The 22,373-nt window shown below is 40.1% G+C and overlaps 1 protein-coding gene across 2 annotated transcripts; it reads right to left on the bottom strand.

Moving 5' to 3' along the window:
- Positions 1 to 366: 366 nt before the first annotated feature.
- On the bottom strand, positions 367 to 21,751 carry aldh1a2 (aldehyde dehydrogenase 1 family, member A2). Of its 2 annotated transcripts, XM_079216693.1 has the most exons (13): positions 21,619 to 21,751; positions 13,918 to 14,022; positions 13,046 to 13,186; positions 12,482 to 12,611; positions 10,475 to 10,536; positions 9,681 to 9,809; positions 7,141 to 7,254; positions 4,299 to 4,401; positions 3,544 to 3,728; positions 3,250 to 3,414; positions 2,497 to 2,654; positions 1,475 to 1,549; positions 367 to 1,293 (listed from the first exon to the last, which is right to left on the bottom strand). In XM_079216693.1, the coding sequence occupies exons 1-13, from the start codon at positions 21,733 to 21,735 to the stop codon at positions 1,221 to 1,223; spliced, it is 1,557 nt and encodes a 518-aa protein (XP_079072819.1). In that variant the 5' UTR covers positions 21,736 to 21,751; the 3' UTR covers positions 367 to 1,220. The 2 variants fall into 2 exon arrangements, with proteins under 2 accessions (XP_079072819.1, XP_079072820.1); XM_079216694.1 differs by lacking the exon at positions 7,141 to 7,254.
- Positions 21,752 to 22,373: the final 622 nt, after the last annotated feature.

Below are 22,373 nucleotides of genomic sequence, written 5' to 3'. Positions count from 1 at the left end.
CCTTGGATGTCGTTCATCCCACCCTCCCCCCTTCAACCAATCTACATGTTTCTGAAAGCATCTGATCTGCTGCATTTTTAATTTGGATTTGTTTGTTGCAGTTCTCCTAAATATATTTTTTTATTCTTCTGTAAAAAAAGGCTACCTCTGCTGAACTCTGTCTTTATTACCACTTAGCTACGTACAGTAAATATGTCTTTCATTACTACTCAAACACAAATATGTCAATTAAATCATCCCTTTGGATCAATGTCCAATTTCCAAAAGAGATGCATCAATACAATACTTATATAACTACATCCTAAAAAGATAGTGAACTCAACAAATTATTTTCCAGCAAAAAGATTTTTACTGAAAAAAACAACAGCTATGGTCATTTTATAATTTTATAGCATATGATTGTATAAACATAAACATAGATGAACATCAATGAAAATCAGTTACATAATGTTTAAAATACATCTACTCCTTTTTTAGCAGGTGAGAGTAAAATGCTTTTAAGAGGTTAAACTCTTCACGTTTACATCAGTCAAAGGTTGACATACAGTGTTAAGTCATACAAGCTAAAATATAAACAAAGAAAAGAAAACAATTTAAAATGCATTTTAATTCTAAATTAACATTTCATCCATTCATATCTGAGGCTGACAATATCAGTGGTCTTGAATGAGCTGACATGCTTGCATAAATTCTACCAAGAAAATGACACAAGGTTTTGACGATCATACCGCACAGTACAAAGAGAAACTTCCTCCCAACACATGACAAGTTGCTAGTAAAGGGTTAATTTCAAGTGCGGTGATTGAGTCTCTGAGCATCCAGCATCTGGGGGGGTAAGGATCAGGGTGTAGCGGCTGGCAAGGGGGTTGATATTGGGCTTTGCAGTCAGAGCAGTCTCCCCCATCGTCTCTGTGAGTGCTTTAGTGTAGTTAGTGGAGGAGGTATACATTGTGGGGGTAGTTCAGTGGTTGTCAGTTAGACTGGAGACAGTCACAAACGCAAGGTAGGTAGGATAGCTGGACAAGGATTGGCTGACTGTCCATGGCGAGCAATGCGGTGGGGATGGAGGAACTGGGAGGGCAGCGAGTGGTCACAGCCTGTAGTTACCGTGGAGATAACTGGATTTTATGGTTTATGGAGTTTGCCACTGTGGACGGACTGATGAGAGACGGGTCAGTGATGAGGAAGACGCTACCTCCTCCCAAAATTGATGTGGCTTCCTAAGAGTTCTTGGTGACTATCTTCATCGTGATGGTCTTCACTTCTGAGTACTCCTTCAAGCCGCTCTCTCCCCTGGAAACAAAACACAGAAAAATGAAACAATTCTGCTCATTTAGTTAATTTCATGCGTAATATCTTTTATAAAGATGTATGACATGACAAGTTTTTGGAAAGTTTTCAAAACCCAAAGTCAGTATTAGTAATATCGTGGTTCATTTGTGTATATTCAGGCAGGAAGTCAAGTCGTACTCACAGTTCACGACCATTGCCAGACATTTTATATCCTCCAAATGGACACTGTGTGCTGAGAGCGTTGAAGCAGTTTATCCTGGGAAATACATAAAACATTGATCACTCTTGTGCGTTTGACTCCTGTGGTTTGATATTGTAAAATGGTGCATCATTTTGTACGAAAGTATTAAAGATTCATTGAGTTTAAAGTATTCAAGCTTCATTGTTGTTGCTATTCTTGAAACCCTCTGTATTTAACAATATCATTATATTATTGTTTAAAGCTGTCAGGTTGTCTATTTGTGAATTTACTGCACCATCTTGGGAAGGAAATGGTGAATGGATGCTAAGAAGATTTTGGGATTGTGGGAGTAGGGGAAAGGTACAGCCTAAAGACAAAGAGTTTTTTAATCTGAGAAAATGGCCATGAGGTTAACAACAACAGACAATGCAAAAATCATCATATCTAAATGATCATGAGACGATTCCTGGTTGTCTGCTACTTTTAAAGAAGCTGTGGTCAGGATCAGCTTTGAGGTAATATTGTTTAGAATAGACAGGATTTGTTGAGGGAAAAAAGAGGGTAAGAAAAGACCATTGGTACCAAACAAAATCCTCAAGAGTCAAAAGAAGTGAGTGGGCGGCATCAATGTCTCAGCTAGCAGAGGATTGTCGTCAAGTATGAACAATTATTGGCAGATGCCAATATTATGCCTGTATTTTAATATAATTCTACCTCTACTCATAGCCATCTGCAGGTAAATACAAAAGAAACAAAAACAAGTTTAGGCAAAATCAAGAACTACAAATTTGTGATAATTTCATTGATAAAAATGATAAAATGCGGGTGTCAGTTTACATTAATAATGTATATTCTGCACTGTTGTGTTGCACTGCCATATTGCTTTAGTCTGTTTGCTTTTATAACTCAAATATCTGCGCTGAGGGAAAGAAGTGAAGAAAGGAAGGAAAACATTTCATTGTGGTTTGTGTAATGACAGTTAAGTGGCACAACTTAAAGAAAACACAGCAGATGAAACTTACCAGACAGTGCCAGCCTGCATGGCTGTGGTTATGGTCATGGCTTTGTTGATGTTGTTGGTGAATACAGCTGCAACCAAACCATAATCTGTGTTGTTGGCTCTTTCTATCACCTCATCAATAGTTTTGAACGTCATGATCAGCTGGACTGGGCCAAAAATCTGTAAACAGATAGTAATATACAAGTTAATTGACTTACCTTATTTGTATATATTATAAGTATGTATTACCGGTCCAGTATAAATAAGTGTGAAGGGTTAAGAATAGGAGTTACCACCAATCATCTTGCACTACAATTTCATCCAGAATGTATTTTTACCAATGGTGGAAAGTAGCATTTAATCAAGTACAGATAAACTTAACTTAAGTATTTAATTTGATTATAAAGTGGTTCAAATGACCTCCAGCTCGACCAGCTAACATGAAATGCTGCTTACACGTTAATGCATCCATAATACCATTATAACATTATAATAACATGATATAATTTATGTCATTCTATAACACCCTGAAATGGATAATTCTGCATAATTTTAATTTTAACTTTTGATACTTAATGTATTTAAGTATTTTGACTTGTATAAAGTTTTAAATATGGGACTCTGACTTGAATGGAATATTCTGATATTCCATTCAAGTCAATGTTAATACGTTTACTTGAGAAGAGAATCAGGGTATCCACCACTCCATTTCACACGGTTAAACAAGCTTAAGTTGTGCTGGAGTTATCAAAATCTCAGTTCTTTATCATCGTACCTCCTCTCTGGCGATGCGCATGTCATCCTTCACATTAGAGAAAACAGTGGGCTCAATGAAGAACCCTTTCAAGCCCACAGCTTTGCCTCCACACTCCATCTTGGCCCCTTCACTGATGCCGCTCTGGATGAACCCCAACACACGATTCTGCTGCTCCAGGCTGATCTGTGGAGGTGGAGGACTGACATTATATGAGAGGCCGGGACAAAGAAGACAAATAAAACAAGATGGAGAAAGGCACATTTTGAAAGTGAAAGATAAAGGTGGACATAGATATAGATCTGTGGACCTCACCTGTGGACCCTGCTCAGTAGTGGGATCAAATGGGCTGCCGACTATCCTCCTCTTGGCTCTCTCCACACTCCTCCGAACAAACTCATCATAAATGGGCTCCTCCACAAAGATGCGAGAGCCTGCTGTGCAGCATTGGCCTGCGTTGAAAAACACTCCCTGATGGGCCTGTTCTACAGCCAGGTCCACTGGAGAGAAAGGGATTTGTGTAAATCAATAGCTTGATAGATTGGTTCTTTATTTCTTCTGAAATAAATGTGAATTGTGTGCTATATGCAAAAACGTAAACAAATATATACGTAATGTGCTTAGTATATTGTTACAACATTTGCCCCGATATTTATTGGAGCTTTCCTGTGCAAATATGATACCTGACACCTGAGAGACAGGACCCTGCTGTTGCGCACAAAGGGTTAACGAACCCCTGTGATTTATGGGTCTCGACTGAAGCACCCGACTGAGTCAGGGTCCATTCTCCTGATTTACAGGCCTTAGGGAGCCCCTCTCACGGCTGCTGAAAGCATTTGAAAGCCTCAGCACCCCCAGCTTGGTGAGCCACTTAGAATTCATATGAAACCCATTCATCCACAGGTTTTCATAGCACTACAAAGCTTCTGAGCATTTTAAGAATCTCAGTCCATGTGTGTTTATCTACTCCTCCTGAGAATGGGACACGTGACTTAACAAAATAGTGATAGTGACAGACCACCTAGTGAGGGTGACTGGAGCACTGAATAAAATATAACTTGAAAACTTACAATCAGCATCTGCAAAGATGATGTTGGGACTCTTTCCTCCCAGCTCCAGCGTCACTCTCTTCAGGTTACTCTTCCCAGCTGCTTCTTGGATCAGCTTGCCAACCTAGCGAAGGAAACAGATTTGGCGTTTACTCACAGAAATGCAGACCGGCAGCCAGATCAGTAAATCAGATGAAGCCATTAAATAGCTTAGAGAGGTTGGTTAGCTCCAAACAGGGAATGCACTGGTTAGCCAGCTGAAACACAAGTTCTGCAAACACAGAACGAATATCTATTACAGGTTTTTGGAGGCAGTAATATGAAAATAAAATGATGTTTCAGTAGGGAACTGCATCTGATGTCCAATGACGGGCCGGAAGAAGCAACCACAAGGTGTGTAGGTGGTGAAGTAACTACCTGAGGATGGTATGAAACGACTCTGGTGTGTCAATATGGTAGCCAGTAAGGGATTTGCTGTGGTTTTTATGTAACATAAATAATACCTTGGAGAACAGGATTGCTTGATCAGGTCAACTCATCTTCAGAGGACCATATGCCACTGTTTTTACTCATTTTAATTCCTGAACTGTAAATCATGTGTGCTTAACATTTGTTCTGACCATTTTCAAATGCATAAAGTGTATTTTAGATTTTTCAAATATTTACTTTCCCTGGCAGTCATTTGATCTTCAATCTTTTTCTTGTGATGAATAAGCAAATTCTCAAAACGTGTTTATGTTGGGTAATCACAGTGAGCAATAAATCTGCATTGGTCTTACATGACAATGTTAAGACTTAAGCATTATAATGCAATTTAAGGGCAGAAAAGTATATATTTGGTTTCCTCACAATGTCAAAGTGACACAAAAGTGAATGCAAACATGAAGTTCACACAAACACGGGTGAAATCAATCTTCTCATTGCATTTTCCACATTGTCAAACTATTCCTTTAAGACTGAGTAGTCATGGTAATGATGTGGCCATTATAAGTCTTCCTTCATAAATCCTATCAAATTGTTCATTCTTTTTTTCATTATCATGTAATTTGCTTTCATTCCAGATATTATCAGTCAAACTTGTTCTCATGAGTCTCTACTGAGTCAAATCAGCTGCTTTTACTGATATTTTTTCAATGTTGTGAAATGTTATATAAACTCAAAAGATTAGAAGCCTGAGAAACTTATTACACCTTCTCCTCACGAACATTACACCCTAAACAAGTATTCCTCTTCCTGTTACTCATACAGCTCGTTTTAATTTCCGAGAGAACTGACAAGATAAAGCGGAAAAATTCCCTTTCAGTCTTCAATTGAAAAACCCACCACCAGCATGGAAAATACTCATCTTCTCTCACTGTCTTATCTCATGTCTGAGTCGCTTTAATGAACTAAGATATAATGGAAAACGAGAGAATAGAACGGTATCAACTGCTGTGCTGTGGCTTGTACCAAAGCAAAACAACACAATACTTAGCCTGGATTCAATGTTTCTGATGTGTTTCGTCTGTCTTTGATGGGAAACAAATAGCTGCTGACTAAGGGGAGGTTAGCGTGTTTATTCAGGGGTAAAGGAAACACGCTGGGATTGCGAGACTCCTCCATGTGGAGTCACAGCCACATGTGAATCAGTATGAGGATGAGTTGTGGTCCTAAAATCCACCTGTAGCTACACCGCCACCCTCCACCCTGAGGAGATGCTGTGGGGGCCAGTATCCCCCCACCACTGCTACTACAGCGTGGTGACTCACTGTCTGGGCATCAGCAGTCTCTTACAGGACTGCCTCATGCTCTCTGTAATTGACTCCAGATCACATGAAACAACAGGAAAACTAGTATAAAAAAACAGAGGCCACTCACAAAGGAAATGTTCAATCAAGACGAGATGATAAAACAAAGAAGATGTTTGTGTTAGTAGGTGCATTTATGTCAGCTCGCGTGCATTCACTGATTGAGTGTGTCTGAGTGTGTGACAGACCGGGATAGGAAAATGCATGTTTTGTGTTATACTATGCTGGATCATAAAGACACAACGTTATAGCTGAATATATATTTCTTATCGTGCTGTCAAATTTGGGTTAGTTACTGTTTCTGTTATGGATTTTCAGGGACAGTAATCTATACCTGTATACGCTGATTGGAGATTGCTCTCAACACATATACTCACTTTAGTCAAAGTGAGTATAAAACAGAGTCAAAACAGAGATCTCCATACATCACAATAATCTAATCTGAACATTACATAAACCTGGCTCATTTACCAAATATGCATGTGTGTACTGGCTGGACACAGCAAAACATACATTATACATAGGGGTTAGAAATAACAAATCTTTATAAATGATCTTGCAGTAAAATAATCTGCTGTCAGTCTGACTTTTTCCTCTGGCCTGAGGAATGTGTTCAGACCGCAAAACCTCCAACCGCTCAACACCTAACATGGTGTATGTCCTTGATGATTTAGCTTTCCATTAACAGCCCCTGTTCTGTAAAGTTACTAGGGTTTTTCCTGATGGTAAGTTCAATGAAATGTGTGGTGAAGGTGTGTTAATACAGCAGAGACAGCAGAGGGGAAACAGAAGAGAGGCAGTGTTTTTCACAGAGATGTGTTTGTATACTCTTGACAGTGCAAATATGTGCATGTGTGCCAGATAACATCAGAGCCCCCTTTCATGAGTAGTAATGACAGGGCACGCAGCATAAGATCCCATTTGTTTGTCATTTAGACTTCAATACAGGCACACAACGTCCCCTAATTACCCAGCCTGCTCCTATGCTCTGCACATGTTGGTCACTGTGTCACTTGTGCTGACAAAAGAGAGCAGTAGGCAGCTGTTGATATGAGCTTATTAGTTATTAGAAGTACCTCAGTTGATCCTGTGAAAGCCACTTTGTCTATGCCCATGTGCGAAGCAATCGCAGCTCCTGCCGTTGGCCCGAATCCTGGCAAAATATTGATGACTCCCGGTGGAAACCCAGCCTGTCAAAACAATATGAGAGGAAACAAGTTTTAGCGGAGATGACAGCAGAGCCAAGCAAAACCACAGGCGGTGTGGGGGAATCCGGACCCAACCCAACCAGCAAAGAACGGAGAGAACATCAAAAAGACGAAGGCGACAGACAGATAGTCTCCAGAAAGAGGCGAGGCGAGAGAGGGCAGGGGGGAAACGGGAAGAATGTGGACACTGAGATTTGTACAGCGTGATTAGGCTTTCTGCATTAGTGGGATGCTGCCTTGTTCCCATCTTGTTTAACTTAGTGTTTGCCTGTATTTTACACAACTGGCTATCCCTGTTACTACTGACATTGACAACATAATGCACTGCTATACCACCTTTTGGATTTGGGTTTACTGCATACTTGTATCAATCATATTTAACCGTGTTGACTTGACCAGCTTAGCTGAACTGTAAATTAAGCTCTTTGTCTCTTTTGTAATTTGTCAGCACTGATATTCAATTTCCTATTGACTTTACAGGTAGAGTTGAATCTTCAAAAACATTTTTGTTAGATTTGTTGAACAGATCTTGACACCCTGACAGCAATCAAACATGAATCAAATGCTCCAACAATTTTTTAATTTAATTAAATAAATAAAAAATATTCGGCCACAAATAAATTATTGGACGGGCTACCTGACTGCCTATGCGCATATTCTACCTGTGCACCCATTGCTCGTAACCGGAGTCTTCCCCAAAGTGCGAGCTTAACTATCAACCATTTACGTTCATTATGATAAATTGTTTTTTTGGGGGGGGGGGGGGGGGGGGGGTTGAAGGGAGGCTTGAAGGGACGGGCTGTCAGTGTTGTCAGACGTTTATGCTAGATGTAGCTACTTTTGGAGTGAGTGCTGCTACCTTCTTTCTTTGGAAAAGAGTTGGCTGGTTTTCTTGGTTGAATAATTAAAAAATCTATAGCGTACTCTTGCTTGTTTCTCATTTCTAATTTTTCTTTACACTTTGCTGATTCCAAATGTTTCGTTAAATTCAGCTAAAAGATTTGTCACTGGCTAAGTAGCTTGTTAAAAAAAAAGTCCCACATCACCATTCAAATGGACTTAAGTATGTACATCATTAAGTAAACATATCACTGTTTATAATGTCGCTACAATCAGCACGACTTCAGTCTACGTCTTAAACTGATTTTAAGTGTCAGTTTGGTACTACACTAGACTAGATAGACACTAGTATATGATTAAGCTTTACTCCGAGTTGTTTGCCCGAGTGCAAACTTTAGCTACACGATGTCAGAAATTGGCAGTATACTGAAAACTGCCGCGCACGTTTATCCTCCACACTCAGCAGCTCGTTATTGTGGTTTAAACGATATGACGTGAATGCAGCACAATAGCTCAGCAGCCAACTATTTGCAACAGTAATAACATTATGATTGTTTCTGTGGCTCTGTGCAGTCTTTTAATAAACTTCCAACAATATTTGTTGGTTCATATACTTAACATCTTTTTTTCTCATCTCAGTCGCTATAAAAACTGTCCACAGAGAAGTGTGTGAATTATCCTGAGCAACCAGAGCATTGTTTCATCAAAGACATGTTGTAGTTGAGTTTTTAAAGTGGAATTTTCAATTATATAAACACCACAAACACAATTATATTGACTTTTATTGTATTTGGGTAGCAGGAAACGTTTCAGCAGTGGTGGGCCGTCAGGGCCTGCTAAGCCTTCACTGCTGGCCTAAACAGAATCACAAAATTATAGCTATTTTATAATTCTTCACAAATACACTACATGTATTATAATTATTTTTCCCTATTAGCTTATTTTCTCATTGCACAGCTCCTTGTCTTCCTCTGTTGCACTGCCTGCAGTGCAGCTTGTTTTAAGGAGAAGCTTTCATCCAATCACATTTTTTCTCTCCGGTGTCTCTATGTCAGCAAAGCAGTTTAAGCAGGCCTTTGCAGATCAAAGTACACAGGGAGTGGATGTTGTGGTTGATTGTCATGGACTTCAAAAAATCAGGTCTTTAGTTTGACAAGCTGGGCGGATTCTTTGACGCACAAGTGATAAGAAGGCGCAAGTCTGAAATGCACGGCCCGCCACTGCGTTTCAGAGATTAAAATCTCTTTGTGATCTAGACCTTTTAACCATTCAACTCTAGCAAACGTGCTGACTGGTGTTAATCTCAGGGTGGAAAATTAGAATTACAGACTCTGAAGAGATGTGTCAGATTGACAAGTGACACTTTATCAAACATCTGTTCTTTGGTTACATTAATAATGAATTATCCAAATAAAGTGTTGGCCAGATTCATAGTGAACACTGTGTTCTTGGCAAACTGAAGCCTGTAAGTGGTTCGCATTCAGTTATTGGGAGTATTAACATTGGATTGCTCAAATAAAATGTTGGCAAACCGCCACGTGTGGTTAGTTGGCAAAGAGATTATTTACCTCCTTGACGAGAGCTGCCATGTAGAGGCAGGTGAGAGGTGTCTGCTCGGCAGGCTTGAGGACAACAGTGTTTCCACATGCGATTGCTGGACCCAGCTTCCATGCTGTCATCATCAGAGGGAAGTTCCACTGTGCGTGACACACACACACGCACACACACACACACACAGCGGAAAAAAGACATGATGCATCAGACTGACACACTGGGTGGTCACAAGTCAAGCTCAATAACTCATCGCTCTTAAGTCACTTACTCTCATTTTCACTCTGTCTAAACATAGTCAAGTGAGAAAATGTTCTCGGCACTTGTACAGTATTTTCTCTTCCCACAGTATTCTGAGAAAGCCGGGAAATTGCAACACATGTGCAATAGACCCATATCACTGTACAAAACTCAGGCCTGTGTTATTTCTGCTTTACACAGGAGCCCATGGGGCTTAACGCAGAACCACACGCTTTCTGAATTCTTGCACAATCAACAGTGTCTCTTACTCCTTGATCTTTTCCTCCCTTCTCACCATTCTCTTCTACCACTAAATCCCTTCCTAGCTCTTCTGCTTCTCACTTCTCGTTCTCTATAAGTCAAACTCACTGGCACCGTAACTTTTGGGGCTTACCAGCAGGATTTACATATATAAACAGTGACTGTCTGGGAATTACTGGAAAATGCAGAACATCTCAACAACATCTCTTTGACACTCAACCAATTCATTGTTATCAGCTTTGTTTTTCTTCAAGCTTTTATGTCCATTTGTATTCAACATATGTCATTAATAAGGAAGTGTTATACTCACAGGGATAATTTGTCCACAAACTCCAATGGGCTCATATCTTGTAAATGTCAGATACTCTCCATCTGTGGAGGGACACACACGCACATAGAAACACACACAAAGGGAAATCATTTCTAGCTTTAAGAGTTAGTAAAAAGCCTGAAAGACATGAAAAATTTCACCACCTGATACCCCGGTGTTGTTGACTCAACATGTTAATTTGTAAATGAATCCACACGCAACATTCCTGGTTGCTTTACCCCAGTGAGAGATTACATTTGTTTTCGAGCCAAGTACAGCACAGGCATGTGTGTAACTGTTTTAGGTCATAGAGATGGGTGTTATGCTGGAAATGTTTGCTCATTCCTCTTGCATTACTGAAGTAAAAGGAGGTACTTGCTGAGGGTGTGCCATGCTTGTTCATTCTCCACAAAAAACAATTGATATTGAGAAATGTGTGTCTAAATTTGCTACAGCAGTTGTCAGCTGATGAAACATTGCCTCATGTTGCAATTGGCCTGGAATGACCAATGGTTGATGACAAGCCAGATAATCATTTTCAAAGGGATGCCGTAAGGTATGACAATGGATACAAAACTGTAGTACAGTTTCTCATGTCAGCCTTTCTCCTTATTACCAAAGTAGATGCTGGGTATTTCAAAGCTGTTATTGTTTGGAGAATGAAACCATCAACCTAATAGACACAAGATTTTCAGGAGGAGCTCAAGTATCTGTGAGGTTTGTTTGGAAGTATGACTCCTTCAAGATGATTTATATTTCAATTTGGAACCAACAATGTACACTACAGTAAACTGTGAAGCCAAAGGTTCTCCACATAATGTTACTCCTCTTCCATTTCACACTATCTGGGAAGACAAATTGAACACAATAATCTTAGCATAACTGCATAAATGCTGAAGGGTTGTTGAAATGGCTTGCACTTCATCCTGACAGGTGAACAAACACAATTACTGACAGACTTATATCATACAGGCTGCAGGAATACCCTTGTTTATTTCCTCTGAAAGTCTAATAGAGCATTGAAGCTTAAACCAAAGCCCTGGCAGAATGCTTAGCACGGTTGGTTTGGCAGCAGTGTACAAGAGAAGCTTTGAGAGGGACAATAAGGTGGTATCAGGAGGTTTCCCATGTCCTCTCTCTTATTCTATTTTCCTTTTTTGTGCTTCCTGTTGAAACAGACAGCCAACTTTCTCCTCTCCTAACCCACAAATTTAACTGCTGGGACACTGATGGCAGCCTCCTCAGGACAATAAATGTTTGGATTGATCGCTAATTTGATACCTTACTTTGCTGAGTGTGCTTTTTCTACAACCCCTTTTTTTATTCAACCGAATAACATGCCAGACAGCAGCCACTGACACAGTTAGCCACTAGCTGGTGAACACAGTGGTACATTTAGTAGCTTAAGGGTTTCCTTCAGGTAAAAGAGAGTGAATATTGTACTTACATTGGTCAGGTGACCAGAAATACATCTAAAAAATGTATGATGCTCCGAAACTTCTGGTTGTAATAATAAGCAACTGTTTGCTACCAAGTTTTGCATGTCAATGTAAAAGGTGATATGTTAGTGTTGTGTTTCCAGCATGTTTCCAGTGCCCCCAATAGGCCAGTATCAGCTATTGCAGTTTTGAAATGTATAATGTTTTATCCCAGAGAAAAATAAACAAATCTATTTGTGGGTCCCAAATTGCATTATTTTGAACTTTGAGCCTCCTGCTCATATGTTCACTGCTCAGAGGACTGTGGGTAATAGCCGGAAAAGCATGCAGACTTGTATATGTAAATCTCGTTCTGGCTCACTAAATAGCATGGTAGTATATGTATTGTCAGAGAAGACTTGGTCAGATTGTCATAATCTGACCAAGAAACCAACTTTTAGTACCGTGAACTTAGTGAAGACACACTTTTGTTGATAGTATTTCAGTTCAAACCTAGCCAGGCATCCCAACAATATTCTTCTCTCTATTTCACTAAAAATCTGCTGTACTGCTCATAGAGGGATCTTACCCATTGGAATGGAAGTACCGTGGATCTTGTCTGCATATCCAGCAAAATATCTCAGTGTCTTTATGGTTCCTTGGAGGTCCAGAAACAGGGTGGGCAGGAAAGGCTTCCCACTGTTCAGTGACTCAATAGTCTGAAGAGAAACGGGGGAGACGGTTGAGAAATATGTGATATAACCTTGTGATCCTCACATAATTCCATACTGTTCCCGTCTTTACACTCTCCCGTGGGTGAAATGTGACACTAAGATAACACTAACCTACAAATACAGCCCCTAAGTTACAGTTATATGTTCTCTTTAAGTCAAAGCAAGTTTATGAGAATTTTCAAACACAGCGGCAACTCAATGTGCTTTGTAGAAGATATAAAATGATATAAACAGACAAAGGAATAATTGTTATACTACTCTGCAGTTACAGTTCTGCAATAAATGGTTACATGAATAGGGTAACATTCAAGTGGATGAGAGGATGTTTTGTTATATAGACATGGGGATAATCATATAGTTTTTTCAAATTGAAAAGTTATTCACATTAATTCGTTCAGAGACATGACAATATAACTTACAGCGAGATAGACACTGTCTCTCTCTACCAGATTAGCCAGTTTGGACAGCAGACGGCCCCTCTCAGATGCGTCCATCCTTCGCCATACGGAGCCCAAAGAAAAGGCGAGTCTAGCCGCCTGCACCGCTTTATCAATATCAGCCTACGAGATAAGATGCATAATAATTACATACTAATCCATTAAATAGGTGTCACTTTGCACTTTTCATGACCGTAGCATATACCTGAATATTTTCTCAGATTCTTTTTCTTTTCCTCAACATTTAAATAAGGAATAAGGACAGACAAGAACAACTGTCACCAAATCATACGAGATTTATTTCAAATTGCACTTCTGCCCGATGGAAGCAGCTAGTTTAGACAACTAAAACAAGGGTTTAGGCTGTAAGAAGGAAAACTGAAACTTAGTTTTCATTGTCAAACTATCCTGTGCTGGAATGTGACTAAATACATTTTGTCAAGCAGTGCAAACTTAAGTACAATTTGGATTATTCTCTCTCTTTTTTTTCTCTCTCTTTCTTTAATCCACTAAATTGCAAAGGGAAATGTTGTACCCACTTGTTAATGATTAAACCACTCAGCAGTATATGAAGTAGTTCAAGTTTGCTCCCTCTTGATTTACAATATTAAAGTGATGTGGACATGTTAATGTATCAATTATAAAGATACAATCATATTATAACACTGACAGAGACCATTCTGCATAATAAGTATTTCTACTTCTGATACATTAAATAGATTGTTTTGCTTATACTTTAAGTGCCCAACTTTTACCTGGAGTATTTATATAGTATATGTAAATACTTGTGAAGATATGTAAGATGACCTTGTTTTCAAAGAAAAACATAATGGAATATGCCATGCTGTATTTACCTTGTCTGCTTCCTGGACCTCACAGATCTGCTCTCCAGTAGCCGGGTTGTAGGTAGGAAAGACCTTCCCACTAACAGAGTTGTGCCACTCGTTGTTAATGAAGAGCTGAAGGGGGGGGGGGGGGGGGGGGGGGAATGCAGTTTTTAGTATTTTAGTAAGCAGATACATCAAATAATCTGAATGTTAAATCATGAATGCAGTTTCCTTTGTATGAATTAAATGCAAAATGCACAAAGTGATTATGAAAAACCTTAATCAAACTTCATAAAAACTTAATTTGACTACAAAGCAAACCAGCCTGAGTGGGAGATGATGACTATCTTTGCTTTAAAATATATGTTATGTTTTGTCATCATTTCATCACATGCTTGTAGTTGAGGCTGTGAAAGACGAACAGACAGACCCAGCTCTTCCCGGCTCTTGTGTAAGGGATATGGGAGAATCTCGGGAAATCTGGACAGAGATTCCTGCCTGTCCTGCATTGCTCTCTGGGGAGTGCTCCACTATCCAGACAAAGGGGTGGGGGTGTTGTGGGGGGTGCAGATAAATCCCTATCAGACACCAGACCCCCACCTACCAACCCACTAACCCACCCCCAAGCACACAGACACACGTTTCACAACATCGCTGCTCGTTTACGAGATCATAAAACACGTGCTGCGCTTGGTTTCTGTGATGCGTTAAAGCAGGTCTTCCGTTAAACAACCGCCTGGGATTCCAAACAGGACATATTTAACATCTATTAAGACCAAAGGAAAAATAAATGTTTACAGAGTCACAACGCTGAGAATTATGTCCCATAAACTACAAGCAAACCCTTCATAAGCTGATGAAAGGTGGAACAAAAAGCAATGTGTGATTTGAAATTTGCAAATATATCTTACGTAAGCTAGGTCATAAGAAAAAGCTCCTTCCTCACTGACATGTTTAGATCCATTAGACAGACTACTCTCACACTGTTTTTAATGGCTGTCAGTCTGCCTGATAGATAGAGTGTAGGGAGAACATCTGCTGGCACAAATCCCTCTGTATATACATATGCTCTTACCGTCCTTCTACTTTAGAGGAGTTCAGATGCACAGAGAGCAAACCTGAGAGCAGAGTTCAAGTATCCCACTGGCCTAAGCCTCCCTAAACTCTCCAACATGTTTACCTCTATAAACGCTGCGTTTTAAGCACTATTTAATTGGCTGTAAACTGTTACCCGTGTTTACTTTCGGGTTGGTATAAAATGCCAGGGAGTCTGAGAACTGTTGGAGTCGCAGCAAACACATCACTCTGCCTCCCTCCTCCTCTTCATTCCCACGGCTCACAGGCTCATAATGCGGTCTCTCTGTGTATGAATAACTCACACGCAGACGTTTAAGGTGTTCAGTATCTGTGTGTACCACCCCACAGAACCATACGTCACAGACTCATTCCTCTACGTTTCCTTTGTACTGGTCACACACACCATCCCCCACACACCTTAACACGCACACACACACACACACACACACACGCACACACACACACACACACACACACACACACACACACACACACACACACACACACACACACACACAGATAGACAAGGCCAGAGAGGCTTCTCTCTGCCAGCCCAGTGTTCTCAGGCGCCTTCCATCAGAGGCCACCTTTAATCTGACGCTCATTAAGAGCACTTCATAAAATTGTCAGTAACGATAAGGAGCAGAGGGCCAGCTACAAAAACAGAAAGTCCTGTAGAGCACTGAATTAGTTTTTTAATTTATAGGGGCCACTGAAGTGGGGCGCCCTAAATCAGAGGAGCCCCCTGACAGCCTCAACAGTCCAAGCAAGAATGCAGACCATGGGTAGCTTTATGCATGGCGTAACCCCTCTCACAAGACGCTGCTAAAGGAGAAAGGATGAAGCACGAGAACAGGGGAGCGGGCCGCCACCTAAATCACGGCAAGAAAAGGACAAATGTCAGCCGCTGTTTGGCTCGGTCCTCTCTCTGGACTTGGACTGGTGTTAGACTTTTGTCTCGTTCCATTGAGAGACTTGATTAAGTTGACAGGGCCGAGGTGTAAATCAACTCTTGAGGTTTCTTAAAATTGCTTTTAGGATCATTTGGGCGAGGGGCAAAGAACACAACAATGAAAAAGCAAGTGCAAGGGTGCACATTTTCAAATGACAAATCGTGTTTTTCTTTTCCATTCTCTGCAGGGTCGTTACCATCCCATAACATGTTGGTTTCATGTTCATACAAATCTGCGTTGCCAGTAAGTACTCAGAGATTTTTCAAAATATATTATTATGTTCTGCTCATGCAATGCACAACTTTAAAATACAAAGGTGAAAAGTATGTTGTGCCGCTTCATTGATTAAAAATCACATTACAACAGACAAAAAGCTGTGATCTGTGATGCCTGACGCATAACGAGGAGGCCTGATGTGGATTAAAGCTGAGCAGTAAGCATATAGGTCAAGACTTTCTGCATGGGCCACAGGGCAGCTGCAAACATTTAGCAACTCCCAGGCTTTTCTTCAAAAGCTGTCAATCACTTCAACCAGGAGACCCTGGCCATGCAAAGATTAGACATGATATACACAAACACGTTTCAAACTTTTTTTGTTTGTTTGTCAATTTGGTCGTTTAATGCATCCGTTACAAAAGGTTTTGTACACCCAAAATTCATTAAAAAAAAAAATCAAGATTCGTTGTTTCTGGCACCGAGTTAAATGTTAATGTCTTTGACTTTTTTCATGTGAACAAAACCGTGTGTGATTTTTTGTAATAATTTCCTTTTTGGGAGTGAACTGTAATAGGATGTAAGACATGTTAAAATACTTTCTGCAGCCAACAAAATATCTGTTTGGCTATTTGCTTCTTCTCAAAACCCGGATGCAAACGGATGAAGGAATAGGTTCTTTTCTTTTCAGAGGGGCAAGGTTAAGAGATGGGGTGAATTGGTGAGAGGGGGGTTTTAATGTGTGGGTTTATATATGTGTGTGTTTATACACAACACGCCAAGATTCCACAGCCAGACAAGTTCTAGCTTCCCGGGCACCTGCAACACTCGTCTGCGCAGGAAGTTTCATATCCTTCCCTTATCACAGGAACTGTATTTCCTCTCTGGATGCGTTTCAAAAGTCTTAGAACTACTACTGTTACCAGTTAGTGGAGAGCATGTGAAAGTGGAGACCAGCTGGTGCTTTTTCTCCTACTTCTCTCCACATGTCTGACACCATGGAGCCTTCATGTTTTTTATTCACACACTCACAGACAATGCCACCCTGCGCTCTTGGGTTTGGTGAGGGCGGCCTCGCTGTCACTGACTGGCAAACGTCTCTGTCTCACCATTGTGTGTGCAAGTGGTTGAAGTTGTTCATTCGGACTCTTAAGTTTTGTGAGAAGTATTTTTTTGAAATAATGAATTACATTAGAAGTAATTACAAACCTATGCAATGAAATTATTCCACTAGTCAGAGAGACTTTGCACGTCCTTGGAGTATCAGACAGTTTTTCAGGCTCATATGATGCTAATTTCCTATATATTTTTAAAACCTCAGAAAGGGATATTGGGTTTTGCATTTTACAATTAAATCCATCATTTCGGGAAAGTTTCTGGTCAGATACGTATCTGATAAATGCATGTTTAAAGTCTGTAGTAAGTTATGTCATTAATTTATCCAATCTGCATCCAAACCCCAAAACTTCAATTTGTACATATCTGACTAGAGCAAAAGAAAAAGAAAACAACACACACATAAAACTTAAAACGCACTTCTGTCTCTACTGTGCCTCGTGCTTGGCAGAAAAAGAGCCAATACTTCAACAGATTTATGAAGCCAAGTGTTTTCCATAGTGACACCGTAAGGATTTACACGTTGCTTGTCAAGAGGGCTGCAGACTGAAGGTATGGGAAGTTAACAGGGCAACCTTGCTGTCACTGCTCTTCCTTAAACAGTGATTAAGAGACAGGGGACATGATGTTGACGTGTCTGCTAAGATGATAATTTACACTCGGTGCACAAGTAGGCATTTCACACCAATGGACATATTAATGACAGTGCACACTTACCCTGTCACAATCAAAGAGATGTGTTTTAGAGAGTATGTGGCCATGTGTGTGCGAATAGGGAAATTGTGTAGGCAAAGGCAGAGAAGAGGGGGAGAACTCTCACTGTGCTCGTTGTGATAAATCATTGAGTTGCACAGTATCCCCTAACTTGGGCTCTGTTTGATCTTGATTGCAGTAAGATGGTGGTTTTGAAGTGAAAAACTCCAGAACTACAGGTCAGGCTCTGGCGAGGCAGGGCCACTAACCCACACAGTGAGACGGGGTCATAATTTATACCCTGGTGGACAGCACCGAGCATCGGGGAGCCCCAAGCCTCCATCTGTGCTATCTCAATCAGTGACAGATTGATGGAGCCTCTTATTCATCCAAATTGAGTGGTTGTCTCAGCATAGACTGCTTTACAAATACTCTGGTGTTCGGCAGACAGGTTCTGCAAAGGTTCCTATGGTGAAGGTGCACTGATGTCACCGTGAGCAAAGCAACAAAGAAAATGTGTAACTATTGATTAGTTTAGGAGATTGGTAGTTGAGACAACAAACAAGGCCAATGAATTGGATCCTTCAATCTGGTCTTTGTTAGTTTTCTATTTGTAGCACAATTTACTGTTATTACCCTATGAAATAATTAGGTTGCAGTAAAAGTAAGCTGAACCTACAAACCACATTTTACAAAAGCTGATTTGTCTTCATACATTGTTATTGGTTGACTAAACTGCAAACATGTTAAAACATTAACTTTTGTGGAGGAAAAAACAATGAGCTGACTTTACACTTTCACAACACACACCATTTTACAGACTGCTCCTTCAAAGACAAAGAAGAAGAGTTATTACCACCCCTGTAAAATTTGTCCCACTAAACGGTTTAACAACTCATCATCAGTGAACGGTGTGAAAAACTACAAGGGCCAGAAGTATCACCCACCTAAAAAAGCAGGGAAAGTTTCTCTATTTGCTTTAATTATTAATAAACAGTATCTCTACTCTACTTCTAACACAAGTGGAGAACATCAATAAATAGCTAACATAGCTCTCTTATTTATGGCTTCCTTCGTGGTCCTATCAACCTTTAAACTGTTTCTGTCTTGTAACCCAGCTGTTGGAGCCTTCTAGTGATAGAAATGTGGGGGTAGGGGACAGGACAACTGAGAGAGAGCTTTACTCCTCAAGCTTTTAGCTACAAGAGAGAGGGTGTATAAAAACTAAAATTGTTGCATATGTGGCTATCAATAGACTAATAACAGAACTCCAATCTTGTATAAATGCACACAAGAAGGAAGATATCTTTGCTGATACGATCAGCGTGTCGCTGACGGTGAGAAGTTCATGACTTGTGAAAAGGACAAGGGGCAAACCTTGACTGCAGTATCACATGCTCATGTTATTAGAAGCAACCCTGTTAAGCAGTGATACTGTATCAGCCATATCTCTATGTCCAGGGTGGCTCACATGTAATCTTTGCATTGTAAAAGAACACATTTATTTGTATGTAACTTAGGAAAAGCTTAATATAGCCTTCATGTTGGAGAAAAGTCGAATGTAACAGTGTAAAAAACGTATCTGAGGACAAATAAATCTGTGTTTGGAAGCTTGTAGCTCCATCCACACGTCCTGTAGGCCAGTGAACAGCATTGCTTGTTTCCCTTGCAGTCAGTGGGGTGGAGAACAGGAACAGGGTGTGGGGGGAGCCCACGCCAGGGGTTCCCATAAATCAGGGCCCTTCTGCCCCCTATATCCACCAAACCAACAGGGACTGGATGATCCAAATTCCAAGGGGTTAATTCACCAAGTCGCTCCCTAAATTTCCTCCTGTACACCGTTTTGTCCAAGTCTTTAACCAACACTCTGCACTAAGAGGGAATGGAAACAGCCTATACTACATGTATCTTCACGCTGCCGCAGCAGCGTGCCCTTTGCACTTAAAACACTGAGGTATGTGTTAACACAGAGCAATTATAGCAGTTACTGAATTTACACCGCGCTATCGTGAATCTGACCTCTGTGAGACGTGCCCTTTAATCTCAGTAATCACAAAACACTTGCTCTGCAGCTAAAATATCCTTTCAGTAGGAACACAACTGCAGAAGGTTGCATCCTGCAAACACAGTAAATATTACAAGAATCTCACAGGATCTTTAACTGATGACTTAAATGTACTTCAAAGCGTCAAATGTGTGCATATGTGTCTATGAAAAGAAGAAGAAGAATAAACTATCAAGACATTGCAGAGATGGTATCAAAAATACAAGAGCCATTTTCAACATGTGTGTATTGGCTAATGACTTGTGGTGGGACTCACATTCAAAGCACGAAGGCTTTAAAGACTGTGATTTACTGATTAATGATTGATTCAGTTATGCAAGAGTATGTGTACTGCTATGTTTTTATTATGGTAACAAAATGTTGAAGAATGAACCGCTCAATGTAGGACCTTTAAGATTCTCACCAGATGTTTTAATCAAAATCTCTCTGAAAGCATATTTTTGTATCTGCAACATGATTTGTTTCGTGACTCAAATAGAGTTCTTTGTTTGACTCAAACTCTTTTCTCCAGCTGTGCCTGCATCTTTTTTTTCCCACCCACACACTTCTGACTGAACGACCATCCAAAAACTGCTCATACCACATTTTTTTCTTTGACGTGTATTTTGAATTAAACATTTACTAAACAACCATGCTCTCATTCATGAGACTATGCTTTAAATTACTGCCACATCTTTGGACTTGACTAAAATGTGCGTATAAAGTCTTTGAAAGAAAAGACCAAGACCTGGCAGAAAGAATTTGGGTTGTTTTGTTTGCCCACAAACTCTGCTTTTGCCACTGATACCAATCATTGTGAGTAATCAAAGACAAATTAAATTAAGAACTTTAAGACACATTGGATACCACAAAGTTATTGAAGTGAAACATTATAATCATGATGAAACATTTGAAATAAAGAGAAAGATTTGGCTCTAATCTTGCAATATTGCAATTTTTTACAAGTATCCATTTAATTACTTTCTTTCAACTTGAATTGAAAAATACATTTTATTAAAGCGTTTCATGCAGTAACATGAGATGACGTTGGTCTATGTCTCCAGGTGCAATGTGGAATACATTAAAAAAAATATGATATCGTAAAATATAATTGTCCTGGTGATGTATGTAAGACACGTTCCTAAAGCTCCAACTATAACATGTCTTATTACAACGTGATCGTGCTCCTAAAATCTGTAACAATTATAACGTGCCAATGTGTATCCGATTTAAACTATCAGTCTTTATGACAATTTATTGATAGACTCAAATTTTAAAATATAAAAATATTGTTTGTCAAGTAACGTGAGACCATTAAAGCACCAACACAAGTTATTGTTAATAAAAGTCTGTTATCAACTTATATAGTTTAAATTATCTTGTCCATGGGTTATTGATTATTTAATTCCGAGATGAGCACGTGGACACAGAAGAGACTCATCGGGACTTTAAAACGTACAATCAGTTAATCAGTAACAAAGTTTAGACAGAAGTTTTTCCAGCCCCGGCTCTGAGTGAGCTGCACGGGCTGATGCTGACACATGAAAAGTTGAGTTGAAAACAGATCAGACATCGACGAGCAGAAGCGGATCGTTAGGCGCAAAGCGAGCCGGTCGGCGGCGAGAAACAGACCTGGGTGTACTTGATCTCCGGGTCGGGCACCGGGGAGGGCATCAGCTGGAGGGATGCCATGAGAGCTGCGGGGTCGCTCTTCACCTCTCCGGGGATCTCGATCTTACTGGAAGTCATCGCGGCTGTCTCTGCACTCGTCTGCCTGGTGCGCCTCTCAGGGGTTTTTCAACAGATTTCTGATTAGAACTTTGGGTTTCTTCCTGGGTTTATAGCCAGGTGTCAGACGCAGTTCTTTTTCATTGGGCAAAGAAAAGGGCTGTCCTTTTGGAAATTAAATTCACGCATTTACATAAACGACCTCAGCCATGCGTGTTGAGGAGGAGAAACACTTCCACCCCACCCACCTAACACTCCCATACACTGCGTCTCCTCTGCTTTCACCAACCAGCAGCCGACAGCTTTCTAAAGTAATTCATAGATTTACCAAAATAAATAAAACACTGCGCCATAAAATAATAAAAGAGTTTTGACTTGAACATTGTGTTAATCACAGGTATTATGGTATGTGAACAAAATACTGTGGCTTTACAAGACGTTGGACCTATTTGTTAAGGGTATAATTGGGCCCCTTAAAACAGACTATAGTTCCACAAACTTACTGCAGCACAATAGTATATTAAAGCCGTCATATCTTTCTGCCAAAACAACGTCCATGTAGTAGCTGTTCTGGACGTTTTATGATGTGCACAATCTTCATCAGTTGTCATGCAGTTAGATGTTCACATTTCCATTTTTCTGAGCACTATAAGGCTTTC

This window comes from Taurulus bubalis (assembly GCF_910589615.1).
Source record: "Taurulus bubalis genome assembly, chromosome: 4".
In the NCBI taxonomy this organism is placed as follows: Eukaryota; Metazoa; Chordata; class Actinopteri; order Perciformes; family Cottidae; genus Taurulus; species Taurulus bubalis.
Note: the sequence above shows the minus strand (reverse complement) of the source record. Positions and strands in the feature narration are given on the sequence as shown.

Bases quoted from the DNA above. Each gene is read 5' to 3' on its own strand.
- aldh1a2 (XM_079216693.1), bottom strand. From the start codon at position 21,735: ATGACTTCCAGTAAGATCGAGATCCCCGGAGAGGTGAAGAGCGACCCC. The intron at 7,255-9,680 runs GTAAATAATCTC...TTGTTTTGACAG, and splicing joins TGGCAGCTCTCGTCAAGGAG to GCTGGGTTTCCACCGGGAGT. The intron at 1,294-1,474 runs GTGAGTACGACT...TTTTGTTTCCAG, and splicing joins TCTGGCAATGGTCGTGAACT to GGGAGAGAGCGGCTTGAAGG.